This window comes from Onychomys torridus, chromosome 13, assembly GCF_903995425.1.
Source record: "Onychomys torridus chromosome 13, mOncTor1.1, whole genome shotgun sequence".
Taxonomy (NCBI): domain Eukaryota; kingdom Metazoa; phylum Chordata; class Mammalia; order Rodentia; family Cricetidae; genus Onychomys; species Onychomys torridus.
The window spans coordinates 22,698,894-22,724,540 of NC_050455.1; the positions used below are offsets into that span (position 1 = coordinate 22,698,894).

The 25,647-nt window shown below is 39.8% G+C and overlaps 1 protein-coding gene across 5 annotated transcripts in view; it reads left to right on the plus strand.

Annotated features, from left to right (window-relative positions):
• Camk4 (calcium/calmodulin dependent protein kinase IV) overlaps positions 1-14,034 on the plus strand; it is a 229,501-nt gene extending 215,467 nt beyond the window's left edge. For all 5 annotated transcript variants that reach the window (XM_036205167.1, XM_036205166.1, XM_036205170.1 and 2 more), the window contains 4 exons: positions 1,891-1,966; positions 7,372-7,498; positions 9,736-9,888; positions 11,109-14,034. In XM_036205167.1, the coding sequence (XP_036061060.1) occupies positions 1,891-1,966; positions 7,372-7,498; positions 9,736-9,888; positions 11,109-11,519 (767 nt within the window). In that variant the 3' untranslated portion in view covers positions 11,520-14,034. The remainder of the gene's footprint in view (positions 1-1,890; positions 1,967-7,371; positions 7,499-9,735; positions 9,889-11,108) is intronic.
• The last annotated feature ends 11,613 nt before the right edge of the window (positions 14,035-25,647 follow it).

The following is a 25,647-nucleotide window of genomic DNA, read 5'->3' on the forward strand; positions in this document are numbered from 1 at the left end:
CAGAGTCTCACGAAATGTAAAAGATTCTGCCAACATGGAGATGGGATTCTCATCAGGGTCTCTGGTATCAGGACCTGAGCAGGCAAGGGCGGATACCACTCACTGTGCAAACCAAATGCCTGCGATGCTCCCTGTTCCACACTGGACCAGCTCTAGGAGGCCAGTGACAGAGACCCTCCAGGAGGTGGCAGCCAGGTCTGAGGTCCCTGGGCACAAGTATTAAACAAAGCATATGCAGGGGGAGTTCTCTGTCTGCTATTGGGGCTCACAGGCTCCTTCTGCGAGGCGCACATTCCCTCAGGAAATGAAAGTTACTCTACAGTGAAAAATTGGGGGAGCATTCTTTCTAATGTTATCAAATCTTAAAAGGACATTTTTCCTTAGGAATAATTGTATTCAACTGTTGATAAGAAAACCTGTTTGGATCCAGATACAGTTCCTTGAAGGGTCCATCTCCCTGAGTGGTTTCTTCAGCTGTTGGCACATATCCCCTTCCCAGTTCTGGCTTGGCTACTTAGTTTCTATATTTTGTATAACACAATTCTACAGGGAAGAAGAGTGGAGTGCAGGGTAACACTGAAAGCCACCAGTGGAGAAGCCACAGCAATCTTTCCAGTCAACCCAGAGCCCATTGAAAACAGGCTCCTTCAGAGCTCATGTGGATGGTCTAGACCAGTGCTTCTCAACCTTCCTAATGCTGCGACCCTTTAATACAGTTCCTCATGTTGTGGTGACCCACACAACCATAAAATTATTTTTGTTGCTGCTACATAACTGTAATTTTGCCACTGTTATGTAATGTCATCTGTAATGTGAAATCTGTGTTTTCCAATGGTCTTTAGCGAACCCTGGGAAAGAGTTGTTCAACCCTCCAAAGAGGTCATGACCCACAGGTTGAGAACCTCTGGTCTAGATTGTTATCCTTCTAGTGAAGACAGTAGATCCAGTTTACTGATTCTAGAGGCCCCATCCAGAGGGATTTGGTGGTCTGGTCCCCCAGACATACTGCAAATACCCTCAGCACGCATCAAGCAGCTCATCGCTTAGGGGCCCCAGCAGCATCTACACGCTAAAGAATACACTGTGGGCTAATAGACCCCATCTCTCTATAGATGGTGGTGCATTGCTCCTCTTGCTCTTCCTCTGTGAGTTAGGAAAACAACACATCCCCAGGACTCTGTGCAAACCCCCAGACCTAGTAGCCTCTAATTCTCACATCTCTCTGGTAATAAAAAATGTAAAAGATCATTACAGTCTTCTCTATGCCAAGGTTGAAAAGGCCTTCCTACCCCAACAGTAGAGAAAAGCTAATAGAATACACCCTGCTACGCATAGGGAAAGGCCTCCTTTCTCAGGTCATGACCTCTAGAACACTGGGGACAGTGTTTTCTGGGGACTGACATGCAGCATTAAGGCCAAGATGTGTGTCAAAGCCCTTTTCTCCTCCTATGCCAACATTCTTGAGCTAGAGTTTTCCGTACCCTTCTCATAGTCTGCTCCGATCCTTGCCCTGCCCCCAGACATGCACTTGGTACATACCCACTGCTTCAAGTAGTTCTTGATTGATTTCTTCTTTGTCTAGGTACAAAGTGCCCTTTAGAGTAAGAAGAGTTTTTTTGTAGCAAAGATACACCTCTACACCTCATGACATAGCAATACAGAATTTGATTACTAGTAGCTTTATTCTCATGCACCCATGACAGACAAAGGCTGCAGTGTCTCCTGCAGAAATAGATGTGAGAATTTGTTCATCCTGCTGTGGTTATGGAAGAGAAGCTTGGCGACGAGAGTTCAGAGTTTGATTGGGAATTTGTTTCTCCCCATTGGTTGCAATTAAAATGTGAGTATTGGGGGCACACTCCTGTTAACTCATTCTCCATCTTTCTGCAGCGCCTGAGATTCTCCGAGGCTGTGCCTATGGACCTGAGGTGGACATGTGGTCTGTAGGGATAATCACCTACATCTTGTAAGTGACAAAAAGCAACCTCTATGCAAACTGCCTTTGTATAACATTTTCTAGGTATTACTAATTCTCATGACAACCCAGGTTACCCTCTGACCTTTGACGTTTTGTGATGTTCATTTAAAAATAACTGCACTGATAGCATGGTCTCAAATGATGTAATGTTCTGTTTTACACTAACCAGGCCAATAGCATAGTTTCAAAATCAGTATTACTTTTTACTTTATCATTTCCCTGAAGGGTAGAAGCTTTTTGGGGATTTTCCTTCACTGATTTCCCTATATAATATACCTACATTTGGGGAAATATTTAGTGAGGTAATAAATGTGAAATTCAAGTTCCCTTCTCACACTCTCTGGTTCTATTTACTTGTATCTTTTTAAACAGACTGTTAGCCCTTGTAAGAGATCTGTTATTTTTTTCTTAAGAAATCCCAAACTAGCATGTTTCATATCTGACTATTTCAAGCACATTTACCTATTGATTTATTTTCCTATATGTTAAGATTTCAAGGGCCTTGGGCTTAACACTGAATCAAATGGCCTGATAATTCATTCTTGGCTCACTCCAACTCCATTACTGAGCTGCAGTCTAATAAAAAATAATTTCAGGAAATTTGCAAAGTGGTGATGGAATTGGAGGTAACAGTGAGGGGAATCATATGGGAAGATGGCCGTGGAAAGCCTAAAGGGAGATATCAGTGCACCCAAGAGTTAATGCACAGTAAGCACACATGTTGGCCATTTTGAAGGGCATGCAGATAGTTTGGGAAACCCATAGTATGAAGCTGTACAGAAAGATTTTCCAGGGTTCCAAAGAGCCCATTATCATAGGTGAGCTACCCTCACCCAATGCATAGCAGAATGACTTAAAGCAAAGGACAGTTAGTTACTTTCTCATCGACTTAGAGGTTGGAAGCCTGAGATCAGGGTGGATGAAGAGGTGGGCTCTGCAGAGCAGCTTCTTCTGGGGTTTCAGAAAAGTTCCTTTGTACTGTGTCCCCACGTGGCAGAGATAGAGAGAGAGAGAGATAGATAGATAGATAGAGAGAGAGAGAGAGAGAGAGAGAGAGAGAGAGAGAGAGAGAAAGGAGAGAGAATCTTAGCTCCTGAGCTTAGTGCAAGAATACTTAGTACTTCATGATGCCGGGCAGTGGTGGCACACACCTTTAATCCCAGCACTCAGGAGGCAGAGGCAGACAGACCCTTGAGTTTGAAGTCAGCCTCATCTACCAAGTGAGTTTCAGGACAGCCAGGGCTACACAGTAGAAAACCTGTCTCAAAAAAAAAAAAAGTTGTTGTTTGGTTTTTGGCTCTTTTGTTGTTGTTGTTGTTGTGGGGTGGGGCCCCCCAAATAAATCATACATGGAGGCTTTTTCTTATTTATAAATGCCCGGCCTTAGCTTAGCTTGTTTCTTGCCAACTTTCCTTAACTTATATTATACCATCTACCTTTTGTCTCTGGGCTTTTCCCATTCTCTTACTTCTGTAAATCTTACCTTACTCCATGACTTGCTTCATAGCTGAGTGGCTGGTCCCTGAAGTCCTCTTCCTTCTCTGGCTACTGCTTTCTCCTTCTGCTTATACTCTCTCTGCCTGCCAGACCCACCTATCCTTTCTTCTGCCTTGCTATTGGCCATTCAGTTCTTTATTAGACCATCAATCAGGTGCTTTAGACAGACACAGTAACACAGCTAGACAGAGTTTAAAAAAATGCAACATAAACAAAAGTAACACACCTTAAAATAATATTCTACAACAAAAAGTACTTCATGATAGGAAGTGAAAAACCCAAACTACACTGACCTTTTATGTTTTATGTCAGCTTGACACAAGCTAGAGTCATCTGAAAGGAGGAAACCTCTACTGAGAAAATAAGATCGAGTTGTAAGGCATTTTTGAGCAAGTCATGGGGAGCAAGTCACTAAGCAGCACCCCTTCGCAGCCTCTGTATTAGCTCCAGCCTGGAAGTGTAAGCTGAAATAAACCCTTTCCTCCCCAAGTGGCTTTCATCATGGCATTTCACCACAGCAATAAAAACTCTAAGACATACACAAATAAGGATTCTTTTTTGTCTCTAGAACATACATGTCCCAGGTTATAATTTTGGATTGAAATGTACCCTAAAGTGTTGAAGCCTCGATGCTGCAAGAGAACTTGAGGGACATGAAAATAGAACATTAAGTTGCATTCACTCTGAAAACCTGTAATACACAATAAGTACAACTCCATGGAAAGGCCACTGTCATGGGAAAGGAAGCGGGAAATGAGACCATATCCTTGAAAACAACTTCCCCCGAGTCCAGTACCAAATCAGACAAATTCATTTTTGTATTTCTCCTGTTTTCATACACTTAGGCCTATAGTAGGTTACAGATGAAAACGACGTGCCACTCATGACTAATCCTTTCAGTTCCCCACCTCTATCAGCCCTGAGTCTGTGGACATTTCATTTACCTGTAGTCCGTACTACCGTGAAGTCCACCTGGCAAGGATCGTTGGCATGTCTGTGGACTATACCACTGGACTCACATGTCTCTTTATTTAGCCTTCGTGCCCACTGAGTGGGGGACTGGTGACTTGAGGCTATGCCATCTAGCCATTTGAATTATTGCACTGGGTGGTTCAGATCCAAAGGAGAAGAGAAATGGGGAAAGGGTAGCATTAGATCTATTCTGTTGATGCCTGCCTGGGAAAACTATGTTGTGAACATCACTCAACATCATTGCCCAAATGAGGACCTATTCTTTATCCACTTCTATACGTGTACATAAACTCTGGGCTTTCTCTTTTCATAAATTCATCAATATATTACTTCATGTGTATGCATGTGTTTGTGTGGGTGCACATGTATGTTTGTATATGTATGTACTTATGTGTGTACTCATGTGAAGGACAGAAGACAGCCTGAGGTATCATTTCTTAGGAACTAACTGTCTATCATTTTTTGAGGCTGGTCACCAAGTAGGCTAAACTGCTCGGCAAGCACACTGTCTCGACCTTTCCATTGCTGAGATTGCAAGTGGGTGCCACCACACCTGGCTTTTTAAAATGTGTCAGATCCTCGTGCTTGTATGGCTGAGACAGTTGAGTCATTTCCACAGCCCCCAACTCTTGTTGACATGGAGACCTCTGTTCCCTCCCCCCCTCCTCTTGTGACAACTATTGCTTTAATACTTTTCACTCCTTACAGTTTCTGCTCACCACTGTCTGTCTGTGCCATGGCCTCACTATTTCTGAAGATGATTTTAGTTTGGAAACAAAGTTCCGTGTCTGGTTGTCCCAGGAGTCCCGGACCTTTTACCTTTGAGCTGTAGCATTTGGCATCGGATGGCCATAGTGATCAGATAGATGTCCTATACAACCTGACACTCAAACCCTCTCCTTCAGTTTTCAACACTGCAGTTAAACCCAAAGGCGGGGAGCCACTCTGTTCAGCACCTTTACACGCAGGGCCCTGTACAATCCCCGTGATGGCCTAGACTTCCACTGTAGCACCTCCGAGGGAGTGCTGCATCACGTGCGTGCACACACGATCCCCACTCTGTGTTGCAGTCCTTCCGTTCTGACATTTCAGGCTGACGTGATGTCAGTTGTCTGCCTCTGTCATCAAAGAAGAGCCCTTGATGTTACTGAGATGAAGTCGTTCGAGGACTGTGGCTTTGGAATTCTTAGTGTCTTTGGATTTCAGCATGGGGAACATAAGGACCCTCCTGAACAAGCGCCCTGCTTTCTCCATGACGAACCAGTAGCAGGCAACTCTGTCCTAGCATTGGGGAGGTTAGGAGGGTCAAGGCGAGGGACCTCCTCACCCCTGTGTGCTTACACTCCCCTTGCACAGGTGGGTCAGGTGCAGGGTTCTTTTGCACACTTATCACTCGAGAGTGCCCTGCTGAGGCTTTTCACTTCTAGTTCTGCCTTCTCCCAGATGGCTCCAAAATCTTTGGATGAGACAAATACCCTCCCATGGAAACCTTTCATGAGCACAAAGGATATGAGAAGTGACTTCTTCCCAGAAGCTGTTGTTTCAGGATGCACTTCATTTTTCCATGCTCTGAGGCTACCTGGCTAGCTCAGAGGAAGAATCGAAGAGGATATCTTTTAAACGTTTTACATTTTCTCACTTGATTTCCAAAGGGAGCATGTATAATATATGGCTGGAAAGACTGTTTTTCTTTTTCTTTTCCTAACATAATATTTTTATTATTTGGGAGTTTCACATAATGCACCCCCATCACACTAACTTTCCAGTCTTCCCAGGTTCACCCCGCCCTTGTGACCTCCCCCACAGAAAAGACGATAAGAGAAAAAAGAGAGAAAGAAAAAAAATACCAAGTCTAATTTGTGTGGCCCATATATTCACTTGGAACGTGGTCTAACTCCCAGTAGCCAGTCCCTTAAAGAACACTGAGTCCTTCCCAACCCCCACCCCAGAAAGACCTTTGATTGGTTGATCTGCCTTTCTTTCCCACCTCATGATCAGCACTGCCACTTATCCGTCACCAGTGCAGTGTGGAAACCCCAGAGCAGACTTCGGCTTTTCCTGCCCTCCCTTACAACGTGTCAGAGGCTCTTCCCCGTTCTCACACTCTGTTTCTTTTTCTACTGACCCTATAGTAGAAAGCGTAAGCGACTGTGGCCAGACATCTTTAAAATGAGGGTCATTTACAAGAATGAAATCAACCCACGCTGCTCGTCTGTTGGCTGCCTGTGGCGACTGAGTTAATATCTCTGTTTTGTTTCGGTCTGAAATCCAAACTAGATTAATATCTGGAAACATCAAACTTCTAATTTTTGTGGATTTCTATTTCTGTCTACTTTTAAACCTGTATTCTTACTTCTTCCATTTTATACTAAATTGGAGGCCTATCAATCTAATATGTCTTTTAATTTTTAAGAGAAATCTGCTGGAAAAAAATCATTACAGTAATGTCTATAATATCAGCCATTTCAATTTTTGTATTTTTGTGCCTGTTGCTGTTGTAGCTTGCTTGCTTATTATCTATCTATCTATCTATCTATCTATTTATTTATTTATTTATTTTGGTTTTCCGAGACAGGGTTTCTCTGTGTAGCTTTGCACCTTTCCTGGATCTCGCTCTGTAGACCAGGCTGGCCTCAAACTCACAGAGATCTGCCTGCTTCTGCCTCCCGAGTGCTGGGATTACAGGTGTGCACCACCACCGCCCGGCTTATTATAGCTTTTAAAAGAAAATTGGTTTCACTGTTCTTACTTCCTGCAGGTGAGGCTGTGTTTTTATGTTGTTTATCATAAACAAAACAATCACACACATGTATAGGTAGAGTTACTTGTAAGGAATATAGAAAGAAAGATCTTGAATTTAAAGAAATTTGATGAAATATACCTCCTCTTTTAAACGTATTTGACTCTATTTTTTTCCACTCCAGACTTTGTGGATTTGAACCATTTTATGACGAAAGGGGTGATCAGTTCATGTTCAGGAGAATTCTGAATTGTGAATATTACTTTATCTCCCCCTGGTGGGATGAAGTATCTTTAAATGCCAAGGACTTGGTAAGTGTGACCCAAACAAAATGACATAAATAATTTTTAAGTAAGAAATAGTAAAATACATTTTAAAATAGACTGCTTTTTACATTATTATTTCTTTATAACTATAAGGTGTTTTAATTTAAAAGGAACACTGACGAATTTCCCTTATAAAGAATGAAAAACAGATGTCCCTTCGGTCCTCATTAGCTGAATCATCACAGCATTAGTTGCAGAACCTTTGCTACCTGGTAACTATGGAGCCATTCAAACAACACTGCACGATGGAGTCCGGACACCATTCATACAGAATTCTGGTTGGATGTGGCTTCTTCACCTTGATGTAGATGTACTTCAATTAAATATATTAAATTTTCAAACAATTTTAAGTTTATTAAAACACTCCAACAGTAGCATGAGCCCGATTACGCAGCTCTGGAATTATAAACAAGATCCACCCCGCTAGTAGAATGGTTTACAGTTTGCTTTCTCTACTTCGCAGTCAGGCTACTACGTTAATACTCATGAAATCCCTTGGAGAGAGAGCTCTGCCTCTTCTAGCAGAAGGATGCTTGGAGATGATGGGATCTGCTTGTGTACAATTGCAACCATCATTCCTCCGGAGAGAAAAAAAAATGTGCCAAAATAATGGTGTTGATTTTGGAATCATTAAAGGTTAAAGGGTGTTTTAGGAGTTTTCTAGTCATGAATTTGCTAAGTGTGCCAAAGTTGACAAAGATTACCAGCAGAAAGGCACTAATTAGAACTCACTCAAGTTTCTAGACCCTTACCCAGGACTCTTCCCTCCTAAGACTTTTCCCTTTTCTCTTCGTGTTATTTCATGGAACATTCTTTAGGACCTGTGGCTTTTCTAATGTGAGTAGCAAGGGAGGCAGTCTATATGGGTATGTGGGTATATAACCCACTCCTGACCGTCTCTTGAATACATCTGCTTCTTTCCTCCTCCACTCCCACTGTCTCAGACCAACTCCCACCCTCTCCCATCTGGACCGTAGCCACAGCTTCCTATCTGGCCTCTCTGCTTCTTGTACCCTTCTAAAATATGCTCCACACAGAATCCAGGGATCCTTGCCTCACACTACTCAGTGTCTGCACTGCAACCACGCACTCCTTTGCAATCATTATACAGAAAAAGCTTCATAAAATTGAGAATAAGACGCATTTGCTCCCTATTTAACTTGTTGTTTGATTTGATTAACCTGTTTTCACTTCTAGAAAAGACCTCTTAGATAAATGATCGAGAGTATCTTATTTTATAAGACTGAAGTCTAGCGAGGCTCCGGCATCTTCACAATGTAGTGCATAAGCTGAGCTTCACAGAATGGAGACCTGAGTTTGAATTCAAGCTCTACTAATGACCACGTATTTGACCTTAGTAGCTAAGGTCTCTGAGCATCTTTCTGCTCTCCACTTGTGAGTCGGAGCTAATAGTTTCCAGTCCATATGTTTCTGTGACTGTGCCATGAGAATAGTTAGAGGCGTAATCAGGGCATGAGCCTCCCTGGCCTCTGCTGCTGAGACCAAGGTTGGGAGTTATTTCATTTGTCAATCTTCCTGGCAACTCATTGTCTCTCCATCTTGACAAACAAGAGTAAAGCTTCCAGAATGGGTTACCATTAGTTGAATTTAGACATACCATGCATGTCATAAGCCTCAAGCCCTGACTTCCTTCTTTTTTATCCTAACGTGGCTTTTATTCCAGCTCTGAACTTATTCCTTCAGGTGCTTTCCATGAGTTAAGGAAAATGAACTGTAAGTCTCAAGGGAGTCATAAAACAGTATTCAGTAAGGGCCTGAACACTAACTCTTTGTTTGCCGTTTAATCCCCCCAAAGAGAGATGGTGCCTAGATGCCCATTCTAGAGAGATGGAGTTGGAGTTCTGAATTCTAAGTGATTTCATAATTTAGCCTAGAATTACTCCAATTCTGGCACTGCCTTCAAAAGGCATCTGATCAGTAGACAAGCCAGGCCCTAATTCTTTGACCTCTGTGGAAAGAAATCTGTGAGTTTGGGGCTACAGGTGGTGAGTGCCCCAGCTTCTGAGACGCCCTCAGCTGCTGCTTTCCTGAGGAAGGTCCTGCTCCTGACAGAAGCACCTTCAAAAACATGTGCTTAGAGCTATTGTTAACATTAATAGTTAATAGCTAGTGCTATTAACTCTAGGTAGAGTAATACCTGGACATTCACAGTCTGAAGGGAAGCCCAGTTTCTCAAAGTCTGTATTTCTTTATGATTGCAGGTCAGAAAACTAATTGTTTTGGATCCCAAGAAACGGCTGACGACATTTCAAGCCCTCCAGCACCCGTGGGTCACAGGTAAAGCAGCTAACTTTGTGCACATGGACACTGCTCAGAAGAAGCTCCAAGAATTCAATGCTCGGCGCAAGCTTAAGGTAAAATACATGTTTTGTTGTTACTGTTTGTTTTTTTTTTTTTCTTAAGATGTCTTTTTTTTTCCCCTTGAGTACTATATTATTCATTTTCTGTGACACCAGGTAAAATTCTTGCTTTTAAACTCCTAAGATACTGACATAAGACCACTTAGGGTTTGTTTTTTGGTTTTTTTTTTTTTGGGTGTGTGTGTGTGTGTGTGTGTGTGTGTGTGTGTGTGTGTGTTATATGTTTAAATTACGAAGTGTGTGCGTATGTGTGCACATGTGTGTGTGAGTATGTGTGTGGTGTGTGTGTGTGTGTGTGTGTGTGTGTGTGTGTGTGTGTGTGTTGTATCTTATTTACTCTCTGTGTGTGCACAAGCTTGCAGATGTCTCATAGCACGCATGTGTAGGTCAGAGGACAGCTTGAGGGAATCAGTTCTTACCTTCCCCAGAAGTCCCAAAGCCTGAACTCAGATTGAGTGGCCAGGACATTGTCTCTTAACCTCCTGGGTCATCTCACCAGCCCCCACCAGATACATTATTGTTACTTCTTATCTAAATAAGACACCATTCAAGAAACTCATATTTATTCAGGAAGTTTCTGAACCTGTAATAATTGGGAGATAACTCTTAAAACTATTCCATACTATAGAAAATTGCTTTAAAAAAAAAGATACAGAAAACTATCCCCCAAACTACATCTGTTTTATAGACTATAGATAGAATAGTGGTTAGGTGTATCTGTACGACGTTTAAGACTAGCTGTGTAAACAGCAGATCTCAGAGACTAGCTGGAGGCCAAAATTAATATCTCTGTCATACTGACAGGATAGCCATGGTCTGGTTTTGAAATGACATGTATTAAATAGATTTGGCTTGACTATATCTGAAGCTAGTTTGAACACTGAACTCTTATTTCCATGATACCAGCCAGCATCATGGATCTAGTATTCCATGAAACATCCTTTAGAGACTATAAAACGTTTAAGTCACTCAGAGGCAAAGGCATCTTGCTCATGTTTTCAATTGTCCAGATGACCAAATAATTCTAATTTGTAATTAAAGAGGTTTTACTGTTCTTTCTCCAAATACCTTTCTAGCTAATGAACAATTTTGAAATAATTCACTTTACTTTGAAAGACTGAACACCAACCTATACAAACAACAAAGTAGGAATTCTACTACCATTTGGGATTTGCCATGGAAACACTAGTTTATACTTTTCTCTCTCTATTCAGGCAGCGGTGAAGGCTGTGGTGGCCTCTTCTCGGCTGGGGAGTGCCAGCAGCAGCCACAGCAGCATCCAGGAGAGCCACAAGGCCAGCCCAGATCCATCCCAAGAGAACAACACAGATCTTCTGGCAAAGAAGATGCAAGAAGGGGACCAAGTGGCAGCTGAGGATACAGCAGCTGAGATGAGGAAATCGCTGTCAGAGGAGGAGAAAGATGCAGCTGTGCAAGATGAGGTCCCCAGGATGGTGCCTCAGGCGCCGGAGGATGACTTGAAGACAGACACCTCAGCAATGAAGAGGAGCTCAGGGGAGAAGCTGAAGGCTCTGGAGGAAGAAATAGTGCCCGAAGATGAGGAGAGAACCCCTGCTGGGGAACTCGGGGTTCCCCAGCAGGATGTGATTCTGCCAGAGTACTAAGCTGGCTTCCTTCGGTCCAGAGACCAACCCTAGCATTTTCTGTACTTTGTCCTTCAGCAAGGAAGGTGGGGAAGCATGATATGCACTATAGTGATTCTGTTTTGAGGTGCAAAAAACAAAAACAAAACAACAGAAAAAAAAAACCATATATACCAGTTGGTAATCCTAATTTCAGTGCATGTGTTTGCTTTATGAAATAATGTTTTCTACGGCATGTAATGGTTACCTGATACTGATGAGTTGAATTTGAAATTTCCAGCAAAGAACACAACACTTAAAAACAAACATTACCAGCCTTTGGTGGCACATATCTGAAGCAAAATGGAAAACTAATTTTTATTTGAAAGCTTAGACATCCTATACCCTCTAGAAGTCCAAACCAAGACACATTCCCATGACTTTGCGAATGCTTTTGGTGGCTTCAGCTTGGTAGAAGGGGTGGTTATAGAAGACACCTATAGAGTGTCCAAAAACATCTGCAGTGTTGAGAAGTTGAAGCATTCTCAGAAGGCCATGAGTCCACAGCCCCCTTAAGTGTGTGTAGAGAATGTCTTATTTTATTCTTAAGTGTGCTAGATAAGAATACCCAAAATGTTCATCATAAAACTCTGCCAGTTTACGATTCTTAGGATATTATTTATTAAACTCTGCTGTTTCTTCCCTTCACCTGCTTGTCATTAAAATGCCCCATCAAATGTATAAAACCTGGGATAGAATAAACAAATTTAAGTAGAATGATATGTAATTGGGACATAGACATACCAAGATTAATTCCTTTTTATTTCTCATAAATTTGCATTTGTAAGCTTATACAATATTTTGCATATAAGAACATTTTTGTGGATACACTCTTCAAATAACAAGTTTCAAGTTCTGAAAAGGTCCATTCACAAATTGGTGCCAAAATGTCTGACTATAATAGGAACAATACATTCCATTGTTAGATAATTTATTATTGGTGTTGTTAGAGTAAGGAAATGTTTGCAGAAGGATTCTCTCCTCCAGCTCTGTAGACATAATCTTCATGAGTTTAAATTCATTATAAAAACTAGTCTATCTTTTCCTCACACTTAGAATGGAAGGGTGCATACTTTATGATGATGAAACATTCCATATCAAGAAATTTACTTTTATTTGTCTTAAAAAATAAGTGAAAACCAATCTTAAGCCATACTTCAGGAAGGGTAAAGTATTAGAACTTAAAAGCATGATTTTTCCCCCTCAGAATAAAAACTTTTCTTTGATTCATAGAAATTACACTAAATCCAGTATTACATTTCTTGAGTGAAAATGAACACTTTATTAAAACAATTGTTTTACATTTTTGGTGATTTTTCTTAATTTATAAACAGCATTCATTTCAAAATCTAAAATGAAGGCATTAAAAATGAACAGCACAGAATTTTTTCAAAAATAATGATAATTTGTTCTGACTCATATACAGACATTTACACTGGGAAATTAAACTAGATCTGGGGTTTCTCCAGGCTGTTAGAGGCATCAGCACTTTAGTATGTCAAGCACAAACCTCAGCTGTCTTGGGGAAGGAGACAATGTGTTGCTTCCTGTGGTCTGTGATTTGGGTCCTTGACAGGCAGCTGACGAGGTGCCTCATCTAAATTCGGGTGATTATTTTTCAATTGATTTTAATCATGTATTTATGTTCCTCTTTAATCATTCCTTCACAGAACTCCCATTTTCAGTGTTATAAAGGGCCATTTTTAATCTTTAAGAATGCTTTCTTAAGGTTTCCATTAACAAAGAGCAATCCCCTGGTGTATTTTTCCTCATCAAACTTAACATATAGTTGGTAAGTGTCCCATGTATGGAAAGAGTAAAGATAGACTAAGGGGTCTTGATAGAAGTTGCAATTAGAACATACCATCACTCAAACCCAGCCCATGTCTTATTTCATCCCAACATGGGCTGAACACCTTGGATGACCCTGTGAACTTTAGGAAGAGTATTACAAATGCCAAGCCCTCATGCATTTATAATTCAGTTATTTAAATGATTGCACCTTACCACTTGCTGGTGATACTCAAGAGTGTTAGGATAATTTCCTCTCTTCTACAACCTAAATACTTCATTAGCTAAATATCATTAGCAATTTTCAACTGTAACTTGTATGGTAAAGATTGTCCTAATGCTTACAAAGAACTAAGTCCATTCACTGGGAAATGAGTCAAGTATTTAAGTCAAATCATTCAAAAATTTAATGGAAATACCATCTAAGAATACTTATTTACCATTTTAAAAGAACAGTCAACATTTACATTGCTTGTTAAAATTAAATATCTCAAAGATTATTTAAACTAAATAAGTCTTAATTTGAAAGAACACTTTCTAATATTACTCTTAATTTGTAATGTAGTCACAAAGCAAAACAGTTTTTTAAAATTTCAGCGAAGAATAATAAATTAAAATATGCATTTAAAAGATAACACAGTTTCAAGGTGGGAAGGGGTAGTGCACACCTTTGATCTCACCACTTGGGAGGCAGAGGCAGGAGGATCTCTGAGTCTGAGGCCAGCCTGGTCAACAGGGTGAGATCCAGGACACCAGGGCTACAACACAGAGAAACTCAAAAAGTCAAAACATAGAGGGGAGGAGATAAAGATAGAGATAGAGATAGAGATAGAGATAGAGATAGAGATAGAGAGAGGAGAATTGCATTCATTATTGGTTTTTATTTCAAGATGAAGCACATTAGGTTCTTTTACCATAGAGGACAATCTTCAATTATTTCCCCCATGCAGAAATTCCAACTATGATTTCAGTGGGTCTCTCAAACTGTTAACTCTTTTGCCACAACAGCATATACATAAGAGATTAGAATAGAATAGTTGTAAAATTATTTTCTGGAATAAGTGCTTATAGTTAACAAGTTTAATGTAAATATAAGTGACACATGTAATAAAAAATTTCTGAGACAAGGTTTTATTATGTATCCTAGGCTGGCCTTGAACTTACTGTGTAGCCCAGACTGATCTGAAACTCAAAGTGATCCTCCTGCCTCAGCATCCCAAGGTCTGAGGTTATAGGCATGTGCCACCACTCCCACGGCCATACATGCATCTTTAAGTTTTCCATTAGCTACATTCTAAAAAGAAAATATGAAATGCTGATAGTACATTTTAATCCAGTATACACAAATTATTACATCAAAATGAAAATTAATGATATAATTTGAGTCACTTTTATACTGTTTCTAAGTTATCAGTCTAATCCTGTTTACATCAGGAGGTCAGGAGACACACTGTAGCCAGTGGCTCCTATGGTAGACACACTGGTCTAGTCTACAACCCTTTTCTTTGAGCAAAGTTGAATTTCTGTGGTTAGATTTGAGCTGACAGTTTTCCACATTGCTGAGTTGGTAAGCAGCTAACTTGCCAAAGTTACAGATACATAAATATTGCCTACTCCTAAACACACTGTCTTGGAGAAGTGTTCTGCAATATTACATCAAAGCAACACTTCCTTAGGTATTGCCAAATTGTGTGTGTGTGTGTATTGGTCAGAGCCCATCTTAACCCCTTTGGCTCCCGGAAACCTGACTTCATCCTGGGGTTTCCTGAGTATCACCTAAAGCCAACAGTACTCTCACTTAGCACAAATGACTATGGGCCCTCCATGTATCCTCACTGAGCTGACTACACAGAATCCAGTCTCTACACACTGGGCTAAGCTGGACATCCTTCTCTTGTTGGAGGCAATCTTTCTAGAAGCCTCCTGAAAAATACACTTGCATGATGGACATGTTATGATGATGGTGATATGCCAGATACCCGTGAAATGGGAATATGGTCACATCTGGTACTTATAGGGTTTTTGTAGAAGGGCCCAATTAAAGCTGCCACAGACTTTTTTTAAAGACTTTTGGAATTTTTTACATACTGATTTTAGAGTAATTGTTAATGTCCTATAGTCACTTTTAGTGGTCGATTTATAAAGAAAGAAGCAGCCTGCCTTTTAAAAGGACTTCAATTGCATACTATTTTGACATTTTGTAATGTAGAATGTTCAGCATTTTTTATTGGCTATTTCCAGTATTATGCAAGGTTGTTCTTCATGAGCAGCCTCCAGGTCGAAGCTTCAAGAGCCATTTTGTTTCATGATTCAGTTTTTTATTGCGCAGAAGCAGCTGGTTGCATTTCAGATTGGGAAAAGACAAGAAATGCCAGAAAAAGAAAAAAAAAAAAGTACTTCTCTAGGATTGTTCTTACAAAGCCAAATTAAAAAAAAGGATTTTTAAAAGAGGTCATCATAGTGAATTAGCACTAGGCTCATTACCTATATGCAGCACAGCCAATTGCATAATTACAATGCCATTGAGTAAACTGCTCATCAACAGAGAGTACTGGGTCTGGTTGTCTAGGTTTGAGACAGCACAAAGTTTCCAGACATTTATTTATGTAATGAAATTTGTAATGTTTTTGTAATTAGTGTCCATTAGGTCATAATCCCATTTCCTTAATGTTTCTCACTGATGCATTCCTGATCAGTACTGCTGACATTTAAGCACTTACCAGTTGAACACTGCTAAAGATCAGACTGTGTCTGCAGTGTTTGTTTGTTTTTAACATACAAATGTAATTTTTATGTTGGTGTTTACAGCCATAGGATGAAAATGTACAAAAGTTTCTACTTAAAATTTTGTCATTTTTACTTCCGTATAAAAAGGTGGCTATCAAGTTCCATGAAAGTGAAAGTAAGATAGAGGAGAGAGGAAGAGAGGGAAAGAGGAAGGAGGGTAGGAAGGAGAGAGAGTGGGTCAGGGACATATATATTAGTTACACATGCAGTGCTGCAATGATATGCAAGCTCACTTCTTTCCATATAAGGGCATGCTTTTGTCGTTATTACTTTGTGACTATCACCGGAGACCAAACAATGTAGACCCAGTCCCATCATATTATACTTACCTTGGAAAGGAGTAGCAAACAATTTGATTGGTTATATTGGTTTTCACACATGAACTGTGATGCATTCAGAAAGGCTTGACTCAATCTGTGCCCAAGCATCTGGCCCAGGATTCCACTTATGGCAGCAACCTTGCCATGAGACCAGTCTGACCTTCTACAGGAATCAGCTTCCAAGAAGACTCCCAGCATCTGACCTAGTTAGACTCAGAAAATCTCCTCTCCTGCTCTGAAGGACTGAAAGTGAACTCTTTAAATATTGTATTGCTCTTGGCCCATGATGGGCAAATGGGATCCTGCTAACCACGTTTCTTTGAATTGCCTTATCCCAACGTATCCCAAGGTAGTGTTTTGTTTTATCTGTCCTGACATCAGCCTCACTTTGGAAATGAGATGTTCTCTAAGGTTCTGGCAGGAACATTCCAGACTAGACAGACAACAGGCTTTTGTTGCCCCACAGTTCAGATTGAAGCGTTAGTGAGCAATTCTAAGAATACAAAATGACATTGTTCATAATTATTTTCAACATAGTCTGAAAATTAATCTGCAAGACCCATAGATACAGCAAAGTTATATCCAATCTGATCTTTGTTTTGGATCATTGTGTTGAGAATGACAGATAGCTAATCTTCAGTCAGATTGAATAATCTTTATTTTCTATCCAAATTATTTCAAGATACTCAAATACAATAGACGTTACTCTTTTCAAAACTGTTTCCTGAAGCTATCTCCAAATCCTGATAGTTATGGATGATAAAAATTTTCCAGATGTGTGGTTTCTTCATCATATCTTTGAAACATGGGTAATAATGTACTTTATAAAGGACACAAGTATGACCATACTTTGAAAATTATCATTTCATAGATGCCTTTTTAACTTGAGCTGTTTTATATGCCTGAGCAACTAAATGCATATCAGTGTAACTAATATATAATTTGTATAGGTTACTAAATAGCATATTCATGATTATTTTTCTGATCATTGCATTGTTAGCTTTAGTAATATTTTTATGATCATCTGTAAACCTAAAGAATGTTCTAACATCTCCTCAATTTTAAGTTCTTTGGTTGAAATGGCATAAAAGTAGCCTGCCATTCTATGTCCAACAGATATTGCTGTTCCCCTTAAAAACTGTAAGTATCTCATGAGTTTGGTGAGTGGAATCAGTGACTTGAGTACAGACAAATCCAATGAATGAAAGTTACAAACAAAATAGGTTATCAGGCTGATGTTTTAAGTTAATATTCTTATCCGTTTGGAGTCTAATCATTTTTATTTCTGGTCGTATGAGATACATGTATGTATCATTGTATACATATAGTTTCTTTGATGTGATAAACACCAAAATAACAATGTGATGACCAAAAACAACGTGAAAAGGAAAGAGTTTATTTCATCTTAGAAGTTACAGTCAAGGGAAGCCATGGCAGGAACCTGGAGGCAGAATATGGAGCAGAAAGCATGGAGGAACATGTTACTGGCTTGCTTCGCCCATCTGCTTAGCTCTTATATAGCCAGCCATGCCATCCCACCCCCCAACCCCCCACCCCCACCTACACACAGTACTTTCCAAAGTAAGCTGGGCCCTCGTACACCAATTAGTACTCAAGCAAATGCCAAACAGGCATGCCAAAGGTCAGCCTGACCAAGGCAATCTCTAATTGAGACCCCTTCATATCACTCAGGAATATGTCAAGTTCACACCTGAAGCTAAAGAGAGCATATAAAACTAAACTCCTTCCACATGGTTCTCCGAGGAACTGAATTTAAATCTACAAAGAACAGATTTCAGGACTCCAGCAAACTATGGCTTAAAGAGCAAATCTTAATTTAGGACTATCTTAAGTCAAACCATTTTATTGTAATGGTCAGACTCATTTATGGGTTTGTTTGTTTGTTGTATGTCAGCTACTAGAACCATGCTGAACATTTTCAATAGAGACCACATAATCTACATCACCTAAAATATAAGAACAACAACAACAACAACAAGCCAACTCATTGTCATTGAACCTCATGCTTTGTGATGCCCTTTAGGAACCCATGTTCCAGACTGTAGTGCTTTGGCCCTAGTTAGGGTTATTTCTCTTATTTGCTGTTTAGAGGTTAGATGAGCTTTCTTTCATATTGCAAATGGTCTCACAACTGTTGTGTATGAGGAAAAATTAAATTTCCGTGTGAACAAAATGCAAAATTACATCATTTCTGGTTTTGTTTGTTTGTTTGGTTTTTTGGTTTTTTTTTTTTTTTTTTTTTTTTTTTGAGCTGAGGATTGAACCCAGGGCCTTGCACTTGCTAGGCAAGCGCTCTACCACTGAGCTAAATCCCAACCCATTTCTGAAAAAGGAAATTAGTGGAATATTTCTAGTTGTTTGAACATGTTTTAGGAACTTTCAAAACAATGTGAACTAAACAAAAAGCATATAAGTAACATTCACTCACATTTAAGTCCAACTGGAGCCCTGTTGCTTAGCAAGCTATGGAATGAGCACCCTCCCATTCTGAATTTCTCAGTTCAATGAAGTAATTTCTAGCAATTGGATTTTCATTAACATTTAGGAAGTCGTGTATTAGTCTATGAAAATGACTTGCTCATCATCCACAGTTCAGGAGAACACAGCCAACTTTACTTTTCAAAGCTACTTCCCTATACCCATGCTTCTCCAAGAGCTGTAGATTTCATGTGAAAAGAGCCTTTAGTACATACTTCACTTTTCCAGCAAACTTAGAAGCCCAAGAAGAGCCCTTTAGTCTACTTCTACCTGGAAAAATTACCCACTCCAAAGTATCTGCCTTAAGGGAACCAAGTAACTCAGTTACCAAGGGAAACTGAGGCATCCATGGCTTGTTCCAGTTTGACGTTCCACATTTGTAGCTGCAAAGCTCAAAAATGGGATACTGAGTAGGAAGTGATTCTCAGTCTAGAGTTAGGAAAATCTGCAGTTACTGTATGACGGAAGGGCAGAGTCTTTCCTTAACTGTTGCAGCAATCAGTAAGATGATACAGACACTGGGACATTACAGAATGTGGGAACATCCTCTGAGCCCTGGCGGTTAGCATGGGCAGGAGGCAAACTGCTGGAATGAGACGGGAAAGGTGACATACATTAGGACTGCCCGTTCTTATCTTCTAGATGGCTCCAAGTGTGAAGGCAGTTAGTGATAGACTGAAAATCTTAACGTGAGTAGATCAAAATCAATAGCTACTTTTCTTTCTGGAAATTAAACAATGTGGCTTAGAGGTATTTGGCCTTCATGGAAAGCAAACTTTAAGGGCATGATTCACTAATAGCACACAAGCTTCCCAGAAACAGCCCATCCCAGGAACCCTTTTCCCACAGTAAATTTTCAGGGGAACCATGACTTGCAATAGAGGAGCCAGAAATGAATTAAGCCCAGGGCTACTCTTCAGGTAGCTAAGACATCTTAAAGAAAAGACATGTGATTACACAGATAGCCTGTACTGAATAGCTGGAGATGGAAAGCAGGGTTTGGAAGAGGATTCTTGTGCCAAGGCTGATTTTGAAGGGTCAAACTTTGCAGTTGAGAAGGAAAAAGAGGGACCTGTCTGACTAAGGAATGGCCTAGCCTGAGTGGAGAAACAGAGGCCGGGAAAGATTGGCCTTCGATGAGGAAGGCTGAGCTACAGTGAAGTGTTGTTGAGTGGGCAGCAGCAGTCTTAGATTCAGGCCGAACTCCTTGTTGCTCTCTGGTTCTGGACAGCTAGCTGTAGGGGAAGCTCTTCTTCAGGGCACCTGGCCTGCTACTTGGCTAGCCTCCTAGTGCATAGATAAACAGGATAAAAATCACCCAACACAGTGAACACACGTTTCTAAGTCCACAGCTCATCTTCAAACCTCAAGCTGGTCCTCCGACGTTCTTAATTCTTCACTCTCTTTTGTCCAGTGTATATAACCTATAAGTTTATAATTATAAAATATATAAAAAAAAATCTAAAGAATTTATTAGATCTCTTATTGGAGGCACTATTTTTCCATTCATCTTCAAGATACTGTTTTTGTGTGTAAATTACCAATTAGAATTATAGTGTGAATATTTTGACTTGTGTAACTTTTTAGTTCTGGTAATGTCTGTGGATAGTGGATGGCTACATTACTCCAGGATACATGAGAGACAGAGACAGAGACTAGCATCTGGGTTGTGGGGGAAAATAATGCTAAGGAGTAAAGATACTGTTAGGACCCAGAACACAGGTTAGTGGTCACTGAATAAGACTTGATAGGACAGGTGTTCAGTCCCAGATGGCATTATCTGGGATGTCTTTTTGAGACTTTCTCGGATGTGAAATTTACATGGATGGGTTGTTGAAAGTTTTTTTTTTGGACTAAAGAGACATATGCAGCTTCAATGACAGCATGGAGGAGTTTAGAATAGCATCATATGCAAGAAAACAGATTTCCTGGAGTCTAGATCACAAGTCATTAACCCAAAACGAGAGCTTGTATGAAACGGAGGAGAAAGTACAAATACCTTACACAGCTAAGATTATGGTTGGCTGTGAACATTTCACTTTCTAAATGTGTCAAAATGGTGCTATTGATTCCTTAATACAAAGATACAATTATAATATTTTTAGGTAAGTAAGTTAAGTCTGGCTTGGCTGTAAATGTAAATACATAAAATGTTTGCAAAGCAGTCAACAAAACCATGTCTATTTGCTAATGGTTGAGGTACTGTGTTCTTCAGTGTGGGTGACTGACCTGAGCTCACATTTTCTATGAGGGGAATAAGACAGCCATTGGCTCTCTCAATTGCTGAAAGTCCAGGACACTTGACAGCTCACTGGATTCTTCTTGGATGCAGGTTGGACAATCCAATCCAATGATTAACTATGCTCATTTGGTGATAGTAGGGGTGTTGGCCAAGAACTTGAAAAAGAATATGTGGCATGAGTAATTAAAGGTGAATGCTGCTAGGCTAAGTGTAGAGACTGACTTTAGTGAGGACCAACGTAACTCTGTAAGTTCACCCAGACTGTCAGAGCATGCCAAAAGAAGCTAGCCAGTGCCTTGCAGCTGGTCAATCTGTAAAGAAATCTGCATGTACAATGTGATAATAAATCATCTAAGAGCCTACCAGAACTTCTGCATTCTGTGATTTCAATGGTTATCATGAATCAAGGCATACCATGGACATTTTCCTTAGAATCGAAATGCAGATAAAATTGTTCTTTTTCTATAGTACTTTTAATAGTTGCATGCTTGTACCAGCCTTTTTCTTTTGGACCACCAACCAGCTCCCAAATCATGACACAGAAACTTATTTTTGAATGCTCAGCCTATAGCTTAGGCATGTTTCTGGCTAGCTCTTTTAACTTAAATTAACCTGCTTTTCTTTACCTTTTGCCTCTGGACTTTTTAACCTTTTCTTGCTTTCTTGCTGTCTCTGTCTGACTGGTTGGCAGCTGCCTGGATTCTTGCCCCGGGCATGTCCCTCTATCTCTCCTCCTCTCATTCTTCCTTTTTTTCTTTCTAAATTCCTCATTCTATTTATTCTCTTCCTGTCAGCCCTGCCAATCCTTTTCCTGCCTAGCTATTGGCCATTCAGCTTATCAGACTAGGCCTTAGGAAGACAAGGTGAAACATGCAACTAACTCATCTTTGTATCATTTAATATATCATTAAACAAATGCAGCATAAACAAAAGTAACAGCTTTACACAGTTATATTCCACAGGATAAACCAATGTAACACATCTTTGCCTAGTTAAAATAATATTCTATAACACATGCCCAGATATTTATTTCCTAGAGTAAGATGGTGGAAATAATAAAGCTAGAAAGACACATTAGTAATTATTTCATCTAATAAGTCCATTTTATTTAAAGCGAGTTAACACACCTAGGAAGTGAACTACTCATGTAAGTTCGTGGTGACTGAGTCACTGGTCAGCCCAATTCTCACTACTAAAATATCAGCTAGACGTTACTGCATCAATTCATATGAAAACTGACTTTTCCTTATAAAGATATGAGAATACAGAAAAGCAGAAAATTACCACAATACTTTCCAAAAGCCATTGACTGTTTCTCTAGTGTGAATTTTTAATTACACATTTTCAAACCTTTTTGCATTAGTCATTAAACTTTTTTTTTTTTTTATGTTCACCACCATTCCATCCAAGATACCTCCTTTGTTGAGAAAAGGCCAATATCCTAAACAAAGACCTCTCCATTGAGGGAGTGGAGGAAAATACTAGAGAGAAAGAACTCCCTCAGTAAATCAATTTGTTACACAACTTGGCATTCATTCATTATGTGTACGTCACTGTGCTTTTACAACCTCTAGACTTCCCTTAATAAAGTCAGCTGCCCTATACTTAGGAAATTTCACCAAAGCAAACCATAAACAGGATTATAATGCTCCAGGAAAGAATATTAATGGACAAAAAACTTATTTTGGTATAGCTGCTTCCTCCATATTTTTATCTTAACTCCTGTAGTTCATTCATCCACATATCTGATAACACATGGGCATGGACATGTGCTCTCTCCTGGGATACATTTGTAGTGCATTCTTTTTAAAGTTCTGTGTCATCTCTTGGTTATGAAAGCCTATGCATAAAATGTGGACATTTTGCTCAGAGCAACAGGAGCAAGACAAAAATGCAAAGAGAATAGTGCTGGCAGATGCCCTGGAACACCAGCCACTGGTTAACCTGAGGGAAAGCTCCCTCACCTCATGACCTGTGGGGGTTGACAGCCATGCAGCATCTGCCATTAGAAGAACTTTCAAAGTGTTTCTTAATCCAGCAAGACAATGTTTTCATTACTATGGCAGGGGGCCATCCTTTACCTATACGGTATCCAGAGAAACCTCACATATACCTTCCAAAGCTCAACCTGTGGGCAATGTTATAGCACGGGCACACTCTCCAAGAGGCTGGAAATCCTGACTCTTATTCCCAGCTGCCTTTACAGCTTTCCCTGCGGGGTGAGAGAAGAGAAAGACAGGACAGAAAGTGCCATGGCTTTGCCTTTTCAACCTGAATGCATTTGCAATCAATTCCCAGGGTTGATCTGTTATCTATTAAAAAGAAGATCAAGATAATGACAGAAACATTGTTCTTAAATTCTTCTGTTCAAAAATATCAGTGTTTACTTATATCCACATGTCTAAGTCCATTCCAGCTCCAATAACAACATACTATAAACTGGGTGGATTATGAACAAAGATATTTCAAGCATTTCTGGAGGAAATGGCCAGTCCAAGATCAAAGTGCCTAGAGGTTTGGCATCTGGTTTGGGCTGTCTTCTTACTGTCCACACATGACAGGAGACACTAAAATGACCTAATCACTTCTCAAAGCCATTAGTTGGGATAGGTAACATAAACCAGATGTTTAGGTGAGAAAACTCCTGCATATGCCACCTCAGAGTCATATATTTTCTATTATATACTATACCATCCCTAGTTGCTTTTGTTTATAACCTAGATTATGGATATTCTAGTAACTGCTTCCAATTACAAATTAAAGTATCCACTACCCTTAACCAACTTAGCACAATTATTTGAATGTGCCTAACTGGCCCTGTTATTATAATAAAGGCAGATACCCATGCCCAAGCTACATAAGAGCTGTTCTCATGTGGATACCGAATGCCTCCACAAAGGTCCATGTACTTGAAACTTGGTCCTGTGGTTGAGGTGGTGAGCGGTGTCTAATGGGAGGTACACAGGTCAGTGGGGAACACCAGGGGACATGGGACTCTCTGGGCTTTATCCTTTCTTCATTTTCAGACCAGGAGGTAAGCAGGGTTTTGTTTGTTTTTGTTTTTTTCCCAGCACATGCTAACCCACTAGTATGCTGCCATTACCAGAGGCCCAAGGCAGGATACTGGATGCTGGACTAGAACTTTCAGACCTGTTTGCCAAAATAAACCTCTTCTGTTTAATCAGTTAATGTCCTCAGGTATGTTATTATAGCAATGTAAGGTCGTAAACTGCAAATAAATATTTAGCAGTACTGTTGCTAATATTATGAGACAAGTGTGCGTTAACTTCACTTTCCATGTTTGCTGTTTTTGTTTTTAACACTTCAAGTGGTTAAATAACATTCTCTAAATTCAGATACATAAGCATTTGGTCAGTACTCAGGGTTAAAGTAACTCACATAAACAAGATCAATGACCAGTAACAAGAGTGTCTAGAAATTTTTATTCAGATATACTCCACTGTAATTTAAAAATAAACATACATTTTATTTATAACATAGTTCTTTATTCTAATCCAATATATATATATATATGTATATATATATATATATATGTATGTGTATATATATATATATATATATATTCACAAAATGATAAACTTCCTAAAAATGATCTCAATATAATACGTCATTTGTTGGCTGCAAGAGATGAATTTTAATACATAGCAGTTATGTATAAAACCTCTGGAAATACAATGATGAAGAAATTTTAAGTCCAGCCACATGCTCTAGAATGAAGTTCACGTTTCCTCTATGCTCATATCTCATCACCCCATACTTCTACAAGTCCAGTGAGATCACTTAGGGGCCAGAAGCACAGGTTAGTCTCAGCATGCACCAGGCCTCGGCCTCACAATAAAAGAAACCAAGGCAGGGGAAAAGGATTGGATAAGTGACCATGTAAGTTTTAAAGGACTCCTCATGAAATCCAGATTTCCATTAGCTTTCTCTGGTTCTGTTACCTTCATTACTGGATTCAGAAAGCTACGACATCCATTTAAATAAAAGAAATTAGCATCTGATCCTAAAGATGCTGCTATGCTCTCATAAATGTAAAAAAGGTACCATCCACATCTAAGGGAATTCTCAGATCTAAGAGCCCAAGAGACAGCGAGGCAAAGCCTAGAATGTTTCCTGCTCTTCTGCATTCTTACCTCGGGTGTCAGTTTAATTCACCAAATACTAGTCAAGAGACCTTCAAACAGATAAGAAAGGAAGATGAAGGGAGGAACATCCTGCTAACTAGGACATAGTTTTACACCTGGAAACCTCCAACTTCAAATACACCCCATGAGCATGGAACAGGAGAGATCCTGACATTTACATGCTAATACTCCAATGGTTTATAACCAAGAACTGAGAACACTACAGTCTATTATTTTTGCTGAGTATTGCTTTAATCATTGAAAAAATACCCAAGAATTTTCAACAAAAATCAGTATTTCCTACCAAAATGTCACTTACATGAAAC